The sequence below is a fragment of the Sorex fumeus genome, unplaced genomic scaffold (genome assembly GCF_029834395.1).
Source record: "Sorex fumeus unplaced genomic scaffold, SorFum_2.1 ptg000050l, whole genome shotgun sequence".
Classification (NCBI taxonomy): domain Eukaryota; kingdom Metazoa; phylum Chordata; class Mammalia; order Eulipotyphla; family Soricidae; genus Sorex; species Sorex fumeus.
The window spans coordinates 1,458,363-1,481,167 of NW_026606107.1; the positions used below are offsets into that span (position 1 = coordinate 1,458,363).

General features: G+C 41.9%; 2 protein-coding genes across 8 annotated transcripts; one reads left to right on the plus strand and one right to left on the minus strand.

Annotated features, from left to right (window-relative positions):
- Positions 1-3,378: 3,378 nt before the first annotated feature.
- On the minus strand, positions 3,379-7,993 carry ARMCX3 (armadillo repeat containing X-linked 3). Of its 5 annotated transcripts, none has more exons than XM_056124162.1 (5): positions 7,862-7,993; positions 7,245-7,315; positions 6,887-6,951; positions 6,569-6,646; positions 3,379-6,334 (listed from the first exon to the last, which is right to left on the minus strand). In XM_056124162.1, exon 5 carries the CDS (start codon positions 6,173-6,175, stop codon positions 5,036-5,038), a length of 1,140 nt encoding a protein of 379 aa, XP_055980137.1. In that variant the 5' UTR covers positions 6,176-6,334; positions 6,569-6,646; positions 6,887-6,951; positions 7,245-7,315; positions 7,862-7,993; the 3' UTR covers positions 3,379-5,035. The 5 variants fall into 5 exon arrangements, with proteins under 5 accessions (XP_055980137.1, XP_055980138.1, XP_055980140.1 ...); XM_056124163.1 differs by having other exon boundaries at positions 7,245-7,356; positions 7,862-7,984; XM_056124165.1 differs by lacking the exon at positions 6,569-6,646 and having other exon boundaries at positions 6,891-6,951.
- ARMCX6 (armadillo repeat containing X-linked 6) lies at positions 7,353-16,258 on the plus strand. 3 transcript variants are annotated; one of them, XM_056124167.1, is made up of 4 exons: positions 7,353-7,486; positions 13,797-13,880; positions 14,205-14,320; positions 14,618-16,258. In XM_056124167.1, exon 4 carries the CDS (start codon positions 14,763-14,765, stop codon positions 15,666-15,668), a length of 906 nt encoding a protein of 301 aa, XP_055980142.1. In that variant the 5' UTR covers positions 7,353-7,486; positions 13,797-13,880; positions 14,205-14,320; positions 14,618-14,762; the 3' UTR covers positions 15,669-16,258. The 3 variants fall into 3 exon arrangements, with proteins under 3 accessions (XP_055980142.1, XP_055980141.1, XP_055980143.1); XM_056124166.1 differs by lacking the exon at positions 7,353-7,486 and adding an exon at positions 13,429-13,495; XM_056124168.1 differs by lacking the exon at positions 7,353-7,486 and having other exon boundaries at positions 13,863-13,880; positions 14,250-14,320.
- The last annotated feature ends 6,547 nt before the right edge of the window (positions 16,259-22,805 follow it).

Here is a 22,805-nt window from a genome sequence, read left to right on the forward strand (position 1 = left end):
AGTGTAAAATGAAAAGTTTTTAAAAATAATATATTTTCAAATAAATCTTTAAAACAAAAGAGGTGTTCAGAAAATATATGCTAAATTTCTTAAATATAAGTATTTTATTTGAATAACAAGTCAGTTCCCATAGTAGACATGAATGGACAAGGTTTTTCTATGTTTAAAGTACCAACAAATAGAAAAATTAGTTTGTTCTGAAATTACCTGAGAACTATATAAACATGAGTTTTTGGTTTCTAATAAAAGTTGATCTGAAGGAGAGAACATTCTGAGCAGCAGACACTAACAATAAGATCTACTTGGAAATTATATTTCTCATAGTAATGTAAATTATCATTCTGTCTTTTTATTTTTAGACAGAAATTTCTCCTTTCTGGTGCTATAACCTCTTTGACCTTAAAATGCTCAGTAAACAGGAGATTCTATGCCTAGATAAAGATACTTGATAATGTCCTCTCTATATCCCTTTTTAAACTGAGAATGGTCAACAGGACCAGTGAGTTGCATAGATATAGCCCATTCTCAAAAGTGAGCTGATAAATTACTCTTGATGAACCTGTCAAGACAAAGTTAACCTCCCATAAGAATTCTTACTCCTAACTCCTCTCTCTGACAAAAATGCATGTTGCTCCAGTTTTAACACAAAACCTGAGAGGGACCCTGTGGAGAGGGGCAAGACCAATGGAGAAGCTATACCACTCTGAAAAGTATTCATTAGCCTTCTTAATGCCATACGAACAGGGCAGGGATCATTATTCTAGTTTTTTACACCCCCAGATGGATGGCAGCAAGAAAATTTGTGCTGAAAAGCAAGGAAGAGCGAGCCATAGATTAAATTGAACTCAGAACAAACCTTTAGTCTGAGATGTGATGTAAAATAAAACCAAAAAGATAGCATTGAAAATAGTTGTAGTCATTCTTAGAAATGCAATTTTCAAGGGATCTTGGCAGAGAAATTAACCAGAGACATAACACAAAATTTCCCTGAACCACATCAATTTTCTAAACCTACACTTAGAGTCTCTTTTGAAACAAGGCAAGTAAATTTTTTTTAAAAAATTGAAAAAGAAAGCTAGTTTCCTGAGCCTGGAAATAGCATACTTTCGATGACAATTTATGAGAATTGCACTCCATCTTCATAAAATTGCCTTTGAACACATCCCAGGTGACCTTTAGAGGAGAGGAAAATGCAAGTGTCAGTAGCTCTGGGTTTCTAATATCCTCAGTTTCCTAGTAGTTGCCATCCTCTCTAAAGAGAGAGCACTGCCTCCTACCTACACCACTATTGTGATGTGTCACCACAAGGATGGCCCACAGATGGCCACAGACCTAGATCTATGCACTGAATGAAATGATTGATAGTGACACCTCATATGTGGAAAACCCTCTGGCAGTCAGTAAGTGCATGGTATGACTATCAGACTTGCCTGAACCCAGAACTCAAATGTCTATCTCACACATCCCTTCCTAGAGTCTGGATAATTTGACTCTCAACAACACTAGGTGTGGCACAACAAAGATATGTGCAAAGCACATGTAGGACCTTATCTTACCAAGTCTACTTCCTTCTCAGTCTCCCTTCAGTTGGAGTCCCTAAAGCTTGTCATGCAACCTCACCCTGGGTCCCTGGCAATGACCGTTACTATTCTGTATTAAATGCCTGTTTCTACATGGCCTGGTGTTATGGGGATGAAAAGGTGATCTCAAAAAACAGAAACACCAAGAGACCATTGTCCATTCTCTTTCAGAAAGAGGGAATGAATGTATAAGTTGGAGGGAAGAAAGGCGAACAAATGGGAAGGAAGTCAGAGAGATGAGGAGACTTCAAGGCCCAAGTCCCTGATATATATAGCTGTTTATTACTCAAGTTACTCTCATCTTCCCCACATGTATGAAAGTTACCACAAGTTCAATATGGTTTGATTTTAACTTCTTTTTTCTTCTGTTTGGGGCCACACCTAGCAGTGCTTTGGGGGCTACTCCAGCCTTAGTGCTCAAAGATCACTAGTGATACTTGGAAGACCATGTGATGCCAAGAAGCAAACCCAGGGCCTCACTTTGGCAAGACTAGTGCTCTACCATTGACTCACATCCCTGGCCTCAATCTGTGCATTTTTAAAAGATGCATAAGTAACATACCCGAGTTAGGAGACAAGGTTTTTTTTTTTTTCATTTTCTCCAGCATTTCTTTTTTTTTAATTATTATTATTAATATTATTATTATTATTATTATTATTTTGCCTTTTGGGTCATACCCGGCGATGCACAGGAGTTACTCCTGGTTCATGCACTCAGGAATTACTCCTGGCGGTGCTCAGGGGACCATATGAGATGCTGGGAATGAAACCCTGGTCGGCCACATGCAAGGCAAACGCCGTACCCGTTGTGCTATTGCTCCAGCCCCTTCTCCAGCATTTCTAATGCATGTTTTTGAAGATAACAATCCAAACTTTTAAAATTACACTGATGAGTTACAGAATCATTCATTTTATGTTTATAAATATATAATCACATTGATATTAAAAGTTTATGGAAAGATACACTCTTTCTTTGAATTATAGGATTCTTTCCTTACCAGTCACATTCTTACACAGTTCTTTTTTAGCCCTCACTCATTTTATCTATCCTGTGTCTACATTCTCAATTATCCTCTAGTGATTTTCTTGTTCATATGTACAGCCCAGACTTTTCTGAGTGCTAAATCAATACATTAAAATGGCAATGGGTTATTTCCATCTGGATATCACACATATACCCCAAACTCAAATTATGTAATTTGGGTTTTTTTTGGGGGGGGAGAGTCACACATAGAGGTGTTCAGATGTAACCCTTGGTAACGTTTGGGATACCACATGTGGTGCCTGGAATGGAACTGGCATTGGACGCATGCTAGGCAAACAGCCTGCTTCCTGAATTATCTCTCGAGCTCCTCCATTTATCTAAGTGGGTTTGTCTTTCCTTCCCAGATCTTTTTGTCACCTAAAAATACCACAAGAACAAATTTTGCTCCACTTTCCTGATCTCCACCTTTAAAATGGAAGCCAATGAGTCCCACATGTACCTGTGTGGCGCTACACTCAACAACTTTAAGACAATCTGTGCCTGATTCTTTTGATTAGAATAGATAACACTAGAGTATCTGGAATCCCAGGGCTAAAACGACAGAGATTATAACAGAACAGTGGTAATTAACCCATCATGGTCTTATATTATAAATAAGATAATGGCCTCCAAATGAGTAGAAATAGGCTTGTGAGCCCTGGAGAGATCATGTCTGAGGACACACATTGAGTCTTTAGAAATATTATAATCCTATTCCTTTGAGAAATTATTTTACAAGTTGACTTGCAGGAATGACAGAACTCTACACAGTACTCAATAAATGCTAACCTTTATTGTTACTGATTATTAAATGACACTGACACATGGCAGAAGGTCCCAGAACAACAAAGTTCAACCAAAAATATCACTTCTTCTTTCTGGAGAATAAAGAGTCACTTTTTCTGAATTAATTGCTATGTGCCAGAATATTCTATGCATTTTGAATGTACTATTTAGTTTCATTCTCATGACAAGCTAGATTTTCACCCCTTATGCACATTTCAAAAAGGAAACTTCACCACATCTCATTTTTAACCTACAGATTCCATTCAATACACTATCCAATTAAGCACCTGCTTCATTCTCAACAGTTTCTTCTTCAAAAGCTTCCTAAACATCAATATTCAGTTAATATAAATAAAACATAAAAAAGAATAAAAAGTAAAAATGTAAAGATCATTCATTACATTCCCTCCACCCAAAATTAAGTAAACACTTAGTATTTGGGTGTCTGTAATTCTAGAGATTTTAATGCCTATGTAAATATGTTTAATTACTCTAAAAATGCAATCATTCCATGAATACTGCTTGTCTAACCTACCTCTCACTTACAATGCATGATGAATATCATTTCCTGGCAATACAGATTTTCATCAGCATATGTATTATACACCATATGGACATTCCTTAGTCTATTCAACCCATCCAGTACACTAGTCACTTAACTTTTTTTTAACTTTTACTATCTTGTATAGTGCTGAGATGAATTGCTTTATACACAGTCTTTGGTCAATTATTTCCTTAGGGTTAAGGGTTTAGATATTTTTAACTTTCTAATGCATATTACCAAATGACCCTTTACAAATTGTGTGTAAGTGTAAACTAATCCCTAGCACCAGAGTTCAAAAAAGTTTACTTTGTGACACCCTTGTGTGTACTGCACAATAGGAGAACCAATTTATATGAATCACTATTATTTTTCCAAGTCAGAAATACGTAGTGGCTTTCCATGTTCCGTGGGATAACATTCAGACAGCTCTCTACAATCTGGATTCACTTCTCTTTCCAAATTTTCCCTGTCCTAAAGAGTTCTATTTTTATGCCTTTCTCATATTATCCCGTTTTCACTCACATCTCACAGGATGCCCTAACTACTTACACCATTCTTGGATCATTTTAAATAGTTGATTCCTGCCTGTATCTTTTTTGGACTACCTAACCCACAGAAGCCTTTGCTTTCCTTGTACTCAGAGAATGCATATTTCACAATGAGTCTATGCTCCATATATTATATTTTGTTTGTATGTTTCTTATCTCTCCCATCTATATTACAAATGAGGGTAATTTCTTTCTTCTTTTTTTTCTTTTCAGTTCTAACACACAATTTTAGTAATGATACACAAGTGAAGTCAATGCAAATGACAGGAGGAAACTTATGAAGAATTGGTTTACTGTCACTTATGCAGAGGAAACAGTAAAAATATTTGGATATAGGTAGCAAAAAATGCAACACAGAAGTTTTCAGTACAAGTTAAGAGTCTTTCACCCAGCTTAAACCTGAAGACCAACTCCCGATAAATATCTGCACTGATGACACATTGTGACACTCACTATTCAAAATTGGTGCCTGAAAGGATTCCTTCCTAAACAAAGTAAAGAAAAGAACATTTACAATGTGTATTACACACACTAAAACTACACACTAAAGAAGTTATTCCTGGTTCTTTGTGATCATTTGTTCAGCCACTTTGGTCATAAATTTTCCAATTTTTACTTTTACCAAAAAATCATGGTGACTTTCTATCCCCAGAACCTTATCAGCACATACTTGAAATTCTTTTAAAAAGAAAAAAAGTGAGCCTTCACTGAACTGATTCTGAGTAAGTTCATTTTCTTCCCATTTAAAATGATCAATTATGTTCTCAAATATGACCAGAAGTTTAAGAATAATCTCTTTGTTCTCCTTCTTATTAAAAAGGGAACCCAATGAAGATGGCACTTGGGCTCTAAGCAGTTCTCTAGGCATAGCTGGATTTTCAGCCAAGTTCAAAAGGAGTTTTAAAACCTGAAATTTGGTTTCTTCATTTCCTGTGGAAAATAAACGAAAAAAATCTGAAATGGAATTAGCCAACATGTGCTGATACTCGTTTGTAACAGTCATATTCGTAAGCAATCTCAGTCCAGCCAGTTGCACAGATGAGTTCAAACGAGAAGTGATTGTGTCATCACATACTTGATTCATGTATATCTTAAGCTTACGCTGGTTTTCAGAATTCACACTCAAGTTATTCAGCACAATTAGAGCCTTTTCCTTAACTATAGGATCCCTAGTATTGAGAATTTTCGCAACAATTGGAAGACCACCCAGATCACGAATAACATCTCTGTTAAAAGCATATGCAGCATTGTTGCCCAGCGCAATTAAAGCTGCTTCAAGAATATAAGGTTTTTCAGACATCTCAACCAAGCAAAGAACTTTTTGAAGCTCTTGAGGGGACAAAATAGTATCATCTGAATTGGGGGAAGCCCGTTTCTGGACGGCCCTACGAGCCCGAGTAGCCCTGGCCCTGGCCCTGGCCCTAGCTCTGGTTCCAGCCTCAGTCCCAATTCTGGCCCAAGGTGGGTACCACACTACATCTTTGTTCTCACTATTGTCATCATCATCGTCAGACCAATCATTGTACCTGACTCCAGGACAGTCCCCAGCATCATCCTTATCCCCAGATCCCCCATCAGCCATTTTTTCTTTGCTCTGCTTTCTTCCCCTAGTCAGTCTATAAATGCAATAGCAGGCACCAGCCCCAATCACTAGACCTGCAGTCACCCAGCCTACTTTCCTGGCGTAGCCCATGCAATCGTCCCTGACAACAGCAGGGACCAAGGAATAGTGTAGTCACTCAGGCTTGGAAAGATGTTTTAGGGTTTGTGGAGAATGATGCTCTTGACCACTTCAAGGCTGATGCTGGAGGTGGACCTGGGCTGTGTCCAGTAGCTGATGCTGGAAGTGGACCTAGGGGTGGAGAAAGGAAATGGCATTTGAGTTTCTCTCTGTGTTGCTCCCTGCAGGAGCTGCACAGAGACAGGAGAACAGTAAAGAGTACTTGATCCGAATGCAGATTGGTTACAAACTCATATCCTTTATTTCACTCTCCCAGCCCACTCCCTCTCCAAATCCATAAAAGGTAATTGTAGCCCAATTACCCAACCCCCATGGGTCCCCATGGAGCAGCACTCTTGCACTAACCTCCTCAAGAAAGGCTATTACCATGTCTTCCTTTCCCAGGAGGTCTTCCTTGCCCCGCCCAAACCCCCTTTTGATCTGCTATCTGCGGAGACACCTGAGCCTGAGCGAACTGAGATTTTGACAGGTTTCTCATTCATCCATTTCTAATTCATCTTCCAGGTTGTCTAATTTTTTAACCTTTCTACAGGCACATACTTGCCTTTCCCTAGCCTGAAATGGGAGGGATGTTAAGGAAATAAAGTAGGATTGGATGAGCCTGTCCAACCCGCATTGATTTCAAAACCCTCCCCCCACTGCAGACAGCCCCCATACCCACACCGACCTTTACTGATCTGTGGAAACTTCCTCCCTTGCTTCAAATGATGCCACCTGCTACAGCAGACCTGCAAGATGACAGATAGAAAACAAGAGTGCTGTTGAGAGAGGATTATGAACCAACTGTGTGATTGGTTTCCCTCTCTTCTTTCTCCCTCCCCTCCAGTCCCACCTCCCCGCGACACACACACACACACACACACACACACACACACACGCACACACACACAACGCACGCCATTTCAGCACAGTGCTGGGAGTGTATGAAACACAGGCTCAATCCTTACCTAGATTATTGCTGTCTCTGGTTTCTCCCCACCTCCACGCCAGCGCTCTTCTTAGAATCCCTCGATGGTCTTACCTTCAAATCGACCTTCACCGACAGGGGGTTAATTTCCTTCCCCGGGCATTGTGCGGAAATTCACCGAAACACTGGCAATCCGGGAGAGAATAGGACACACTAGACACGGAGGCTTGGTCAGGAAGATACAATTACGGGCAGAAAGAAGAAAGACGGGAAACTGCCGCGACTGAGCGCTTGGTGGACGGACCAGTGCCCAGCACACCAAACTCTTTCCGAATTCGGACACCTGGCTGTCAAAGGTACCGCACCCCTTATTGCCCCTCTCAGGGTTCTGCTGACACATTGTCTTGCAGCTCCCCTCCCTACCCCCCAATTCCGCAATGTCCAGGTTGTCCCCACTGGCACTGTCCTGGAGGACCAGGTGCCAGCACCCAGTCCACAGCTCCCTTTCCGAACTAAAGGGCCCCAGGTTCCTGCAGATTTCCACCTCCAGATTCCTGGGCACCTCCCCAAACACCCTCCCCTCACCACTTCCCAGCATCGGGAAGAGCTGCAAGCGGGACAGATGTCCTAGAAAGCTAGTGGCTAGTGGACGGAGGTGCCTCAGAACCCGCGACGGTTTTCCTACTAAGCCTCAGTCACCCCCTACTTTATGGAATCTCCCAGGCACTGACCTGCAGGGATCCTGGACAATTCCCTCCCCTCCTCCTTCCCTTTGCCGCAGCCCGCTTGCCCTCAGGGCAATAGGGAGCCGGTACTCAGACGGGAACAACGACCAGAACAAGAAGGACTTCTGCACACGTCAGCTCTCAGTCACGTGAGAGCGACGTCATTCACCAACTCGGGTCCCCTATTTCCCCTCCCACCAGCAGTGCGGCAGAAGAAGACCCGCCCCCCCTCATTCCCTTCCCCACCCCAAATCCTTTCTTTGCTAATCTCCCTGTAGTTGTGTTTGTCTTCCTCCAATTACCAGAAAGGTTTAGCATCTTCCTCTGGGATCACTGGCCACTTGAACTTTTTGGAAAATTTGCCTCTTCCTCCCGTAGGCTCCCGGGACTGCAACTTCTCCTACCACCTCCCTTCTCCCTAGTTATTAACGTCTACTGTTTCCTCTGAAACCTAATCCCAGATCTGAAACATATGAGCTATCAGAAAAGGAGTCTTGTAGTGAGAGTGTGGTTTTCACCTTCTTAATACTTAATTGTTCTTCTCGCTCCCACTCCCCCCCCCCCGACCTGCTGCATTTTTTATGAGACACAGTTTACTGTGAAACTTATTTTATTGGAGAAAAAAAGAGTGGGAATTGGATATTGATGTTGAGTGATGTCCTGCAAAGTCCCATATTTTCCCACTTGTGGAGAACATTACTCGCTTCACTATAAGAGATCTCAATGTCTTCTAGGGCTTTGTATGTAACACAACATGCAATGAAGTAATCAGCGTGTCTGAGAATACCTACATGTTCTTATTAGGTCAGTATTCTAAGCAGAAGCACTTGCACTGATTATCAAGGAGATGTGAAATCCTCAGAAGTAAGTAAAACAGAAAGGCTTGGGTAGAAATCACAAGTAGTAGCTATCTGTAAGATAAAAAGGTATGAACAGTGAAAGAAAAATGCCATATGAGCATGTTTTAAGATATGTGTGGACCCAAATAGACAAATTTTATCTTTAAATATTAGAGAAGTGAGACCAAGAAAACACTGACTCAATGCACTATCCAACAATTATTGTGAAGCCATTTAACCCACTGTTTTCATTAATTCGATGATTCACCTATCAGTAATGACATTATTCTTTTGTAATTTTCTTTTTTTAAGTCACCTTGATTAACAAAGTTTTTCATAGTAGTGTTTTAAGATACGTTTCAACACTAGTCCCACTGCCAGTGTCAACTTTCCTCCATTATTTATATAATGGGCAAGGTAATAAATGTTAGAGCAGAATTCTAATATTTGGATATAAAACTATTATCTAGGCATAAAATTTTAGATTCACAGATAATATGGAAATAAAGAGACTAGGAACTTTAGAGACAGGTAAATCCAAGGAAATTAATATCAAAGTAGCAGAGGCAGTTTCAAAAACAGAAGCAAATCAACTGTGTGGTTCTGTATTTAGAGAATGATTATGTGCAGAGAAAGGGGCTTATTCAGAATTAAGAATATATGAAAAGGAGAGTCAGAGGAAAGTGTTGGTAGTTCCCAGTCAAGCACCTTCTCTAGGAGAGTCTTGGCTAAGATGAATGAAACATTTAGCTTTCCTTGGCAAGCCATCCCCCTGTGTAAGAGTACTTCACACTGCCTTAGCTGAAAGCCGCTTCTAAAGGTGAACCAATGCCCTGACTCTGATTACAAGCTCACCAAACAACCTCCTAAGGTTTTGGCTTCCTAAACAGTACCTAACCTACAGGGAGATTTCCAGTACCCTTGACATTTTTATTTCTGGTGTGACTCAGTCATCACCCCTATTAAAACTTAGCTTCCCTTGTATCCAGCTTACAGGTAAAGAAGATAGAGATCTACAGGCTTTCAAACTTAGACCTAGAGTTAGATTTGTCTATACAAATGAGAGTCCTTCTTTGGCAGAGGCATCTGCTCTTAGCATACAGACTAAATCAGGAATTGATCATGCAATGCTGAGAACAAGACCCTAAACAACAGATGCAACCTTACAGAGAATCCTGCCAATGAAACCAGTTAACTTTGTCTCAAAAGACACACTTGTGCATCTCTATTTCAGAATGCTACCTCTCTGATGTTCACAAATAATCTCACAATACCTCAATGGCATCTGAAAAAGGTTTAATATCCAAAACAGTTTAAAACCCTTGCAAATGTATGACCACAACATTGGAAACAGTTAAGATTTCTTTCTGGGAAAAGATCTGTCTTACATTTTAATATCATTATTTTCTCCAGCAAAAAGGTAGACACTGTGCTCATAAGAGATCTATTCAATAGTCTCAACAAAATTTAATCTGGATCAAGGTAAAAGTTAAAAAGTGAAGAGGCCACCTATCAATTTTTCTTATCCTCAGGGTACCTATTCAATGTTTTCACGTTAAGGTAGTCAGGTTTGATTTGGTGAATTCTGCAGATTACTGTAAAATTAACTCCTCTACAATATAAAACCAAATAACACAATACTTTATTTTATTTATTTATTTATTTATTGCTTTTTGGGTCATACCCGGCTTTGCACAGGGGTTACTCCTGGCTCATGCACTCAGGAATTATTCCTGGCGGTGCTCAGGGGACCATACGAGATGCTGGGAATCGAACCCTGGTCGGCCTCGTGCAAGGCAAACGCCCTACTCGCTGTGCTATCTCTTCAGCCCCAACATAATACTTTAAAAAGCATCAATGTTGGCATATTGTCTCGGTAGACAAAGTCCAACAAAGAAGGCCAAATTAAAACGTTACACTATCAGTGCAAAAGGGTGTGACTATATTATCCAGGAGTTGTGTCTATGGATATCAAAAAATAAAAAGGAATTTGTACTCAATAAGAACCTTATGTTCACAAGTTTTAAAAAAGCATCAGTTTTAAAGATTAAACTTTCTATAATTTATTTTGTTCTCAATCTCTATATCTCTACAGTCCTTCTCATGCTACCATTCACTGAGGGTCACACCTGGTGATGCTCAAGGGTTACTCTTGGAGGTGCTCAGGGGACCATATGGGATGCTGGAGATTAAATCGAGGTCTGGTACGTGCAAGGCAAATGCCCTACCTACTTCACTATTGCTCAGGCCCCTCAATGATGCTTTTTTTGTTTTCTGGTACTTTATAAGTTGCATACCACATGTGATCACATACTGAGTTAAGCCAGAAAATCTCCATTTGGCAGTGTCTTCACGTAGTCTTTTTCAGGCTCAGGAACTTATAACAGGCTTAGTCAAAGAATGGATTATGGAATTTTTTTCTTTTAAAATTTTATGTCAGGCAAATAATATGCCTCTAACATATTTTTGTTGGTGGGTGAATAATATAGAGCAAAGTAGAGTTAGGTGGTAGTCACCAGTTTCCTTGGAAGGAATTGTGGGTCAAAATAACAAAGAAATAAGATGTTTATCATTCCTGTGGCATTTAGAAAGTTTTAATGAGGGAGTAGATCCCAACAGGAAAGGGCTGACAGACTGGGAGAATGGTGTCAGAGGTTGTACATTGAAATAAGTGGAAAATATATCAAAGGGGAAAGGTAGAGTATATTAGTGAGGAGAGTTAAAAATGGAGTTTTCCCTCTTGAAAACGGGCTAAGAGTGTGAAAATTAATCCTTATTGTAGAGCTGTGCCTTTGACACCAGAACAGTTGTAACAAACTTCACATACTCCTTAGTTCTTTTCAATGTGCATACTTAAAACAAATGCCACTTATATATGAACTTAACCGCAAAAAATGAATGAAATGTTAGGCAGTTGAATGTGCAAGTTCTGTGAAAGTACGACTTCATAAATAGAATTCTTTCATCTAGAAGTAAACAGTGACAAAAAAGAACAGAGTGAAAACAAAAGAGCAGAGTTAGGAGACGGATGATGAAACAAGGTAGGCAATTAGAGGGATTCAGTATGTTATTGGTGAGTGAATTTGGACTATAAAAATTTGAGAAAGAGCGGAAAATTCTAACGTCTTCTGACTTTTGAATATTCAGTGGCTCAACACTGGAGGCTCCCAGGCTCACCTCCAGGAAGCCCCCCCCCCCTTTAGGGGCCTCTCACCAGGGAGCTTCCTGCTAGGGTATCATATTTCAATGTTCTAAGAAAGAGGCTGGCCTAGGGTCTATATTTAGGGTCTGACTCCCTAGCCCAGACAGCTTAATGTCTGGGGACTAACTTCAGTATAGTTTGTCCCTGAATTCTGGAATTGTTCAAAGGGGTTGTAGGAATGGTGCAGTGAAATGTTAACAGAAAAAAGGGAATGATAAGACCTCTCTCTTCCTACTAACTGCTTGGTGTCCTGTAAACTGTCCATTTTATGAGAGGAAAATGACAAGAACCTCAGGGATATTGCAGTAATTCAGTCACCCACAGATCCCCCACTCCTCTCTCCCACTGAAAGATGCTGACTGCTAGCCTCTGCTATGAAGACAAAGTATGGAGACATGAATGGCAACTACAGGGAAACATCTCACAAATCATCATGGAATGAAAACTTAATATGCTAACGCTCATTAGCACTTATTTTCATCAGTGATATAACAAGGAATTATCTAATTTTGAGGGGGTATATGGGTTACACCATGAAGGTTCAGAAAAGATTTTTAAGTATCTTCAAATGTAAGCAAGGTAAATTTCACTAATTTGTAGAGTTCACCTGAAGATGCAATCTTCACGTGAAGCTGGAGTCAGCATACCTCCTGATGCTAAAGCCAAAAGCAAAAACTACCCAGACGTCCTTTAAGAAGATCTCAGTGATTTTACACCAAATACTGTTAGATGAGCCCTGTGGAGGAAAGGGGTAATAGTTCACTTATCCCAAAAGGTCACTATTACAACACTAACCCCCTTACTACAAATTTATTTTATCCATCTTAAATTATATAGAAAACACACTGCTTTTGTTAAGGATTCGTTTTCAATTTTTAATATGCTGTTTGAAAGCTGTTATTTTGTTTTCTGTACAGTTCACATAGGTAATTTGTGTGGTATAAATTAATCAAATCAAGGAGACTCCCTCATACAACTGGGAAATCTGAGGTTCAATATAGTAATATATATTTAAAGACTTGGATTCGTTTCCTTCAAGTGAGATAGCTTTATTGTATTTTCTAATTACAAAAGAATGTGACTCTAATCAATCAAAAGGACGGATGAAATCAAGCATTAACATATTGAAAACATCAATGAAAAACATTATTATTACTTGGGCTCCTTTTTAGCCCTCACCTCTAATTTTGATGCAGATTAGATATGGAAAGGGATAGAAATTATAGAGGGGAAGACGGAGTTTCAAAGCAAGAAAAGGATGAAACAATTACTCCAAGACGCGTAAATGAACAGTAGATGCAGTAATTAGAGAAGGGCAAATTCACAGAGCAGAAAGCAATGGCCACTTGGGATTTCTGGTATTGTTACAGAGGAAAAGAGTGACGGGGCCCAGTGTGGAGGGGGGAGGTACGGGGCAGGCTGGCGCCTGCCGCACTGCTTGTGGGAGTGGAAATTGGGGGCCAGGGCTCAGTGGTGACGTGGACGTCACGTGACCAAGAGCTGCCTAGAACAGAAGTCCTGCTAGTCGCCTCCGTCTGGGTACCAGCCCTCTATTACTCTGCAGGCGCGAGAAGGAAGAAACTAGCCAGGACCGTGCAGGTCGGTGCTGAGCTCGGGTTCTGCTTGGAGGGAGGTGGGGGGTGGGAACGGGCGAGGAGCGCCACGAATTCAGGTTCGTGCTGATGCGGGCTGTGTCCCCGTCTTGCTTACTTTCTAAATACGCCCCCACCCCAGGTCCCCTTTTCTAGAAAGAACTGGTGTGCTTGGGGTGGGGGTGAGGGAAGCGGGTGGCAGTTACAGAGACTCCGGGGAAGGAAAGATTCCGGTACTAAGGCATTTGCGTCCCGAATGCTGCACCGTCCACCAAAGACTGTCCCTTCGCTCCACTGTCTGTCTGCAGCTTTGTAGATCTGGTGGCCCGTAGGCAGCGGACAAAGTCGCAACGAGGGCAAGAGCAAAACTGTCTTGGGATCTTCCAGATCAGGTCAGTATGAAGGTGGAATGAGACCTGGATCCTGTTTGGGGTTAATAAATGAGGGGGAGTGGGAAGCCAAGATCCGCTTGGGCCAAGACCGAGTCGCCCTCTCCCGGCCCCTTCTTTCTCCACACCCCCTCCCATTTCAGTGCAGGGAAAGGGGTGTGGCGGCCTTTGCTGGGGAAATGGCGGACGAGGGGGTGGGGGCGGGGGAAGCCCGCATTAGGAAAGTCTGAAGGGTGTGAAAAATAATTGAAACGGGAAGGTTGAAAATTCCGCAAAATGCTATTGGGACTGTATTCTTAGTGCTCATACACCCACTATACTTTTCAGTTCTTCACTGCCGGTTATCTGCTTTTCCGTCTGTCCCTCTGCCAGACTGTCCATCAGTCACTGTGGAGGAAGCTTTAACAACAGAAGACAAGGGACAGAATTTTCGAGACTTTGAGGTCGGTGGGAAAAACTGCCTGTGAATCTTTGTGGGGTCCTAGCTGGGGGTGGAGAGGAGGACAAGACTCCCCGGGGTTAACTCTCCAGGTCACCAATTAGAATCCAGTCCCACCGTCCCTATTCTATAGAATCTAGGAGAGAAATGGTGGATCCTGAGAAGAGATATAGAGGGACAAAAAGAACAAAGAAATTGCTTCTTATTCCAATTTTCTAACCCAGAACCCAAACTCCAGTCTGTCTGGTGAGACATTAACTCTGGCATACCTTTAAAATTTAATATTATTTTTCATCCATAGATTCATCAGATAGAGCTGAAGAAGCCTGGAAGAGGCTGAAGAAGAACTACCTTCTACGGCTGTTCACAGAGGCCCTCAGAATCCTCTTCATTCAGTTGGAGCAAGGTCCTCTGCTGACCTTCCCACGTCTGGCAAAGACTTGAAAATGGGAAGGGCTCGGGAAGTGGGTTGGGTGGCAGCAGGACTGATGATTGGGGCAGGGGCCTGCTATTGTGTTTACAAACTAACCATAGGAAGAGAGGATGAAGAAAAGTTGGAGGAGGAGGAGGAAGAGGAATGGGATGATGATCAGGAGCTGGATGAAGAGGAACCAGAGATTTGGTTTGATTTAACCTCTATGGCTCGACCATGGAATGATGACGGGGATTGGAATGAACCTGGGGCCCCAGGTGGCATAGAGGACAGGTCCTCAGGTGGGGGCAAGGCTACTAGAGCACACCCAGTAAAACAGCGTCCGTTCCCCTATGAGCATAAAAGTACTTGGAGTTTTCAAAGCTTTAAAAATGTCACATATGCTCTAGGCCTCTCCAAGTGTCCTATCATTCAGGGAAAACTGTTGTTTGCTCAGCCCACGGAGGCCAGGTTTTCATTCAACCACAATATCAATAGTCATTTGGCCAGACTCTCCATTGTTGGAAACACAATCCCCACCCCCAAGCCCGCTCTTAAGGAGAAGGCTTTATGTGCCCTGGGTACCTTGAATGTGAGTGCTGAAAGTCAAGCACAGATGAAGATGTACATCAATGAAGGGTGTCAGGAAACAGTGTCACATTGCTGCAACTCGCTTCTGCAGCAGGCCGGCTTAAATTTGTTAATAAGCATGACAGTTATTAATAACGTGCTTGCCAAGTGCGTTTCAGACTTGAAGTTTCCTGTGATAACAGAGGGAAGGGGATGTGCTGAGGTTCAGCTTTTGAAACCGTTGATGGGTTTGTCGCCAAAGCCAGTGATGGCAAGGGAACTGCTGGGTGCTCAGACTCTACTCTCATTCGTGTCCCCCTTTGTCAGGACCGGAAGCACTGGGATCCTCCCAGACACTCTGGTCTCTTAAGTGGCCATCTCCAACCAGAATGGGCCCGAATCCACTTGAACCCCCTTTGGTGAACAGGCACTTGTGTTCTCATTCAGAAACTCTGCGGTGAGTGTGACCGAAGAGCCAACATTAGCCAATCATGAGGTGAAAGTGAAGGTGGGTAAATCCAGGGTGGCACTCTGATTGGCCAAGCAGGGGTTCCCGTGGAGCTTTGTGTAACTTCTTGGTTTTGCAGTCTGTAGGCAAAGTGCACTGTAAATTATGCCTTGCAGCTTTCTTCTTGTGGGAAAGGGATCATTTCAGTGGGCAGCTGTGGATAAAGACCATCACATTAGAGAGTCATGAAGCATGCCTTGCCTGTGGTGGTCTCAACTGTCTATGGTGGGCTACTTTGTGGAGACCAGACCCATCCCGGAGCTTGTGTGGCAAATGCAATTGTTGCTGTGCAGGTCAAATTCCCGATGACTCTTTCCTCCATGGGAGCTAATGGATGGTGAATCTGTTTATCCCTCCATAGCAGTACACTCTCTTTGTCTGTCTTGTTCCGACTGAACCTCACCCAGCTGAGCCTATGCTTGTGTGTATCATCAATAAAGTGTGTGCTTTGATTGGAAAAATGAGCCATGGTCTTTTTCCTTGAATTGACCTCCCGCTTGCAGAGACAGATAGACATGCCTGATCAGTGCTAAGCAGGCAGTTTGCCGCCTGACACGCGCAGGCTGGGCGGTGCTCCCAAAAACAGAGGTAGAGATGGGCTGCAAGTGTTCTGGATGAGCCTGGAGAAGGGGGCTGGTGCTGGGCGATGCTCATCGGGTGCTACTTATGGGTGCTGTGTGAGCCCTAAAGGGGGGTTGGAGGATGTAGGGGGGGTTGCGGACAGGGCTCAACACACATCTAACACAGCCAGCACAGCGTCTCCTGCTTGCCACAGAGAAAGCCCTTGGTGAAGGCATCTCCTGGGGGCTGCATCCTAGAGAGGAAGAAGGTCAATGTCCAGGTATGTGCCTGCACATCCTTGGTGGCCACGCAGCCACCCACTCATCTGTGCACATCTGATGCACAGTGAGGACATGAAAGGTGGCCACATTCCATGTGTCCTGTTTGTGAAGCTTTCCTTCCTGTCCTGTGGTATCCTTTCAGCCACAACCCCTTCATGGGGTCTCAGCCCCAATTCTGGCAAGGTGAAGGAGCTTTCATCCCTACTTTTCTAGGCACAACCCCCTTCTGCCCTATGCTTTGTACCTTCAGTGACATTTAGGAAGGGCGTGGTGGTGCCCTTCAAGGACTTCCAGTAGGGGATGCTGCAGCAAATTCCTAGGGTGCTGGACATGGCTGTGGCCAGTCTATCCGTGGGGAGATGCCTCCATACCATCCACCCAAGTTATTGGCAGCCATGACGGGGAAAGAAGTGCCCAGTCCAACCTCAGTTAAGGCAGTCTGTGGATCCGGACACTTTTGCCACCTCCCCAGTATCCTCCAGTCCCTCTCCAGAAGCCTTAGCCTGTACATCACTAATGCCTGGAACCCTACACATTTTTGATAAGAAAAGCAATGGTCCTCTTCCACAAAGGTCCTGTCTGCACATCTGGCAAGATTGCCTCCTCTGGACAGTGCCTCCTCTGGCATTATGTGAGTCATGATGTGCCACCCCCCCCCCACCGCCCTGCCTCCCCACCTCCCCATCCGCCTCCCTCCTGCTCTCCCTGTGATACACTGGGTCACTGTGCCCCAGGCAGCAAGGCTCTTCAAGTTCTTGCTTTTTTGCCTCTGGCTCTCCCTTCCTTACTGAGAATAACAATTTTATGTTCTACCTCCCTTCCCCTGGAGTTGGAGCTGTGTGTGAGTTACTCTTTTCCTGTCTGTACCACCCACCTCATGCTTCTGGATGAGGATCTGGCATGGGCACCTGCTGAGCCCTAGGACCAATTCCAGGCAGTCCTCCAACAAGGATGGGGACACTGCCTCTTCCCAGGCTTGGGTGCTTGAACGGCAGGCACTTAACTCACAGCTGTTCCTACCCCCCCTCCCCAGTAAGGCTCACCTGATGGCTCTAGGGTCCTGTCTTACTCCCCAAGAGCTGCTAAGGCCACCACCCCTTTTTCTCAAGCAAACCTCAGGCAGGATGGGCCTCTGTTTCCTAAGCACGATTACCCTGCAGATGGCTCCTAAGTTTGCTGGTCCCAGTGGTGCCTGCTTAGTCAACACTGTCTTTAGTGACGCCTTGTTGCACAGCTTCTTGAATCTCAACACATAGGCAGAGTATATAAGCCTTGTGCCTGGATCCTGGGTCCAACTAACCTGAGCCTCCCTCTGCTGCAGGCTGCAGAATCCCCATTTGGGTCCTGTTGCAAACATTCGTCCCCATGTACTAAGGTGGGCAGGTCCTCGGGGATTCCTCCCTATCTCCTGAGCACCTCTGAGCACCTCTGTCCCGGGGAAGCTCAAGGACATCAAGGTGTCTACAGAGGATGAGCCAAGCCCTTGTCTGCCACACCTGCTGCATGCACCTCACTCTACCACTTTCCTCCTCAGAGGGGGAGGTAGTGACCCAGCTTTCACTCTTTTCCCAAAAGGACAACCAATTAACCCCGCACCACCCTGTGTCCCAGTCCCTTCTGATGCTTCTGTGTGTCATGTTCTGGGATTATCATGTAACCTGAGGTGGCCCGAGGCAGGTGTGTCGTGTTTCTGATATGGAGGGCAGAGGAGCTCGTTGGCACTTGTCATCAGGCCTTTCACCCAGGGATTTATTTGTTCAGGACACACAGCAGTCCATGGGAAATTGCTTTAGCAAACCTTTTGGAACTGAGGGCGAATTTTCCTACTTCACCAAAATGGCTTGATGTTTAGGACACAAAAGAAAATCGGAACACACTGAGTTGTGTGTGTAGATAGATAAGAGTATAGGTAGGTAAGGTATACCCATGTAGGTATTATCACAAATACTTCGTTTCAGCATTTTATACTGTCATATGTCTTAAGCATGCCAATTCAGTCTAGGTAATTTTGTTTGATTCCTCTGAGTAACTAGGTCATAGCACATTTTCTTCTTGCCAGATGTATTGCATTTGTATGCAAAAATGTCAATTGGAGTTTCATTTTTATCTTTCCTTTTTTTTCAGGGTTTTCTGTACAGATACACATACATTTTTCCACTGAAATATATACGTTACAGTGAAAACTATTGCTTTTGTGAAACAATTGTCCTCAGTGCTGCATTTTCATTCAACAGTTGGTCTCTTGTAATGATTATCCTTTTTTGGTTGGACTTAGTGCACTGATCAATGTGTAGTCAATAATCATCCTAGTCAAATTTTTATTGTTGTTATTATTTATTGCAAAGGCTACTTTAGCATTTTCCTTATAAGTTTTTGTAGATCAATTAAGAATTAAATTTTTGAACTTTATAAATAGTCCAGTGATGCTTGCCTTGAATTCCACCAAAGCTAGTTTGAATCCCTGGAACCTCATAATATTTCCCAAATAACACCACAAGTTCTTCTCAGGAAGATTGAGTAGTAATTCCTTAGCATTACTGGGTGTGATCCCCCAAAATAACTTTTTTTCCAATTTATTTATTTATTTATTTATTTATTTATTTTTATTAGTGAAACACCATGAGGTACAGTTGTAGACTTAAAATTTTTGTGCTTGGGTTTCAGTTATACAATGATCAAGCACCTATCTCTCCACCAGTGGCCATTTTCCACCACCAAGGGTCCCAGTATCCCTCCCACCTCCCATGCCCCCATGACCCCTGCTTCTGTGGCAGGGCACAAAATAACTTTTAAATCTTTGTTTATTTCACTTTTTTGTTAGACTTTTATATTTCCATTTTACTTAGGAAAGCATTTAACTACCCAAGTTTTTTGTAAAGTAACATCTGCATATATGTATATCCTTTAATAGAAATAATTTCCTCTTTAGAATTTGCTCTTTTGTTAGCAAGGCAGTATTGTTTGTGTCTTCCTGAATGTGTACAATGTAGGTTTTTGCTAGTTCAATTTTAGGCTTTTGCTAGTTCAATTTTTAGAGTAATTTTATTAATATCATTTATGATAATCAATATTTTGTATGTTGATTAATATTCCATTGCTTATTGGCAAAGGTTAGCAAAATTACTATTTTCCCACTTAAACATATTTTGTTCACTTAGTGACTCTTTCTTTCTTTCTTTCTTTCTTTCTTTCTTTCTTTCTTTCTTTCTTTCTTTCTTAATTTTGGTTTCTGAGTCACATCCAGTGCTGCTCAGAGCTTACTCCTGGCTCTGCCCTTAGGGAATCACTCCTGGTGGGGCTCAGGGGAAAATATATGTTGCTAGGATCAAAACCCGGTCAGCCACGTGCAAGGCAAGCACTTTACCCTCTGTACTATCTCTCTTCATATTCTCTTTATAATGATCTTTCACATTCGTTTGTTCTTGGTTTCCATTTATTTGTTAGATTTTGTTCCTTTTGTGAATGACATTTTCTCTCCCTTCTTCGACTGTGCCGCTAATTGAATCCACTGACCTTATCTGATATTTCAGCACACTGAACATGTCTGTGATTTCTACAGCTTTTGGAGCAGCAGTAAATATGGAGATGGAGTATCAAGTGCATTGCTCTTAAAGAGAAGTTAAGGGGAAAGAAATAGATATTAAGCACTGATGCTCTACTAATACTTTTCCCCCACAATTCCCTATAGACCCTTTCATTTCTTTCATTTTAATTTTATGTTTTCTTTCTCTCTTTCCTGTGGCAGTGGAGTGGTTCAGACTGGTTCTTCTGGTTTATTCAATCATGTTTCTTTAACCCCAGGCAAGGTCTCCATTAAGTCTAGCCACCAGTATTCCATTGCTCTTTGCTCTTATAAATCTGCATATGGGATAATTTTGAAGAAAGAAGAAGTAGTTTTGATGGCTCAACTTTTTACCACAAATATATACTCCAAATAATCACAAACTCCTGTGTGAATAAATATTTGCACTTCACGAAGACCAGTTTTCTATGTGTAAATGTAGTTTTGTCTCTTAAGTTGAATAATCGATGAATTTGGTGACTTTCTCTACTGGGCTGGAGCATGTAGGGGTAAATAAGTGATTGGGGGTATTCCAAATAGCCTTCTTTTTCTGCCTTTTCTACTCTGCCACCTGGGTTGCCTCAGTAGGACCCAAAATTTTTATACCTGATCAAGTGAGAAACTAATACTAGATATTTTCCAATAACTGGTCTGCTTATTCCTAATACCCTTCCTTCTCTAGTGTTTGGGCTTACCCATTAATTTGAACTGAAGGATATGTGGTGGTCTCCTTGCCTTCTTCTTTACTCTATACCACCGCAAAATTGTTCTCTAAAGGGTAGTTTCTTCAGGTCCTGAATTCTTACTGTCTACAGCTTATAGAAAAGATCAGAGTCTCCCAAGCATTCTACCTGATATATAATGAAACTTAGATTGACATATACATATGCATATATACCATGTAGACAGTATATATAGAATTACTCTATAGTCACAAACGTAAGAATCATTAAATTTTATATCACCACATAAAAACTGCCTTTAAGGGGCTAGAGCGATAGTACAGTGGGTAGGGTGCTGACATTGCATGTGGCCAACCTAGATTTCATTTCTGAAACCCCATATGGTCCCCTGAGCCCCTTCAAGAGAAATTACTGAGTGCAGAGCCAGCAGTAACCCCCGAGCGTTGCTGGGTGTGGCTGTAAAACAAATTTAAAAAACCCTGCCATTTAGTTTTCAACTAGTGGTTTATTGCACAATTATTACTATCAGTCCCCCATGTGTGCATATTTAGTTCTTTCCTTATTTTTTTGACAATACAAATTAATGATTCGATATCTATCGATAAATAGATAAATAGTTCTCTCTATTCCATTTTTGTCTTTTTTATCCAGGTACACAAAATATTTAGACCCGTATTGGTAAATTTGTTTATTTAGATGATATATTCTTTTTTGTTTTGTTTTGTTGTTATTTTTTGTGGGGAAGTATTCCAGAGTCTGCACTCAGGGATCATTCCTGGTGGGGCTTGGAGAACCATATGCTGTTCGGGGATCAAACCCTGGTCAGCTGCATGCAAAGCTAGCTCCCTGCCTGCTATATTATCTCTTCAGCAATTTTATCCATTTTTAAATTCATTTATTTAGTTAGTTTGCCATTGGGACCACAAAGGTGGTTTTCAGGGTTTACTCATGGCTCTGAATTCAGGAATCATTCCTGGAAGGGCTCCAGGGATCATAAGGAATGTCAGGGATCGAACCCGTGTCTGCTGTGTGCAAGGTAAGTGCTCTACCACAGTATTATCACTCTGATCCCTATATACTTTTTTAACAAATCAATTTTCCTTATCTGCTATCCATTTCTCATGTCCCTTTTATATTTTGTGTATATTACCTGTACTTATCTCTTGTGTTAGTTAAGTTTTGAACCTCATCTTTAAGAAATATCAGGCTTTATTGATTGATTTATTTGCAAAAGACTCGTCTTGGATTAAGGCCAAGATTACTTTCCCTGATACCAAGAATTTTCCTGATGATTCAAGTTATTATTAAATAGAGGCAACTGTGGGACTATTGCAAGTACAGTTTCTCCTCTTTTCCTGCCGGGGGCAGACTCATCTCCAGTACTACCTTAAGACTTTCCCGTAAATATGACCTGTCCCTGTGGATTCTTATTTAGCCTGATCTTTTTTGCTTCTTGTTATAGAGCTCCTGCTTGGTGGAGATTTCTGCTGTGAAATTGTGCGTGCTTCCTATTTTAAGAAATATAAAACTTTTAAAGAGCGTAGTTCTCATGTTAAGTGTTCTTACAAAAATTGAAAAAGAGAGAGAGAGAGAGAGAAAGAAATTTTCAGTCTCTGGAGATGTTGTTGTTTACTGTCTGACTTGAGAATGTGGAATCACAGAGTTTCTAGAAAATTGACTGAGCAGACTGTCAAGCATAAAAGCAATTTACAAGTTCGTGGAGATGCTCTCTATGAAGGAGTTAGAGCTCAGCACATAATGGCTTGGCTTGGACAGAGACTCTCAGGTCCAGAAAGGCAAATAACTGTTTGTTCTCTGTATGCCTTTCTGAGTTTTCTTATAAAGCACAGGAGAAAAAAACATAAAACAGGTTCTTTCTGCCCTAGAAACTGAACATATTTAGAGACAAATG

Excerpts from the sequence above, each read along its gene's own strand:
- ARMCX3 (XM_056124165.1), bottom strand. The coding sequence starts at position 6,175 with ATGGGCTACGCCAGGAAAGTAGGCTGGGTGACTGCAGGTCTAGTGATT.
- ARMCX6 (XM_056124167.1), top strand. The coding sequence starts at position 14,763 with ATGGGAAGGGCTCGGGAAGTGGGTTGGGTGGCAGCAGGACTGATGATT.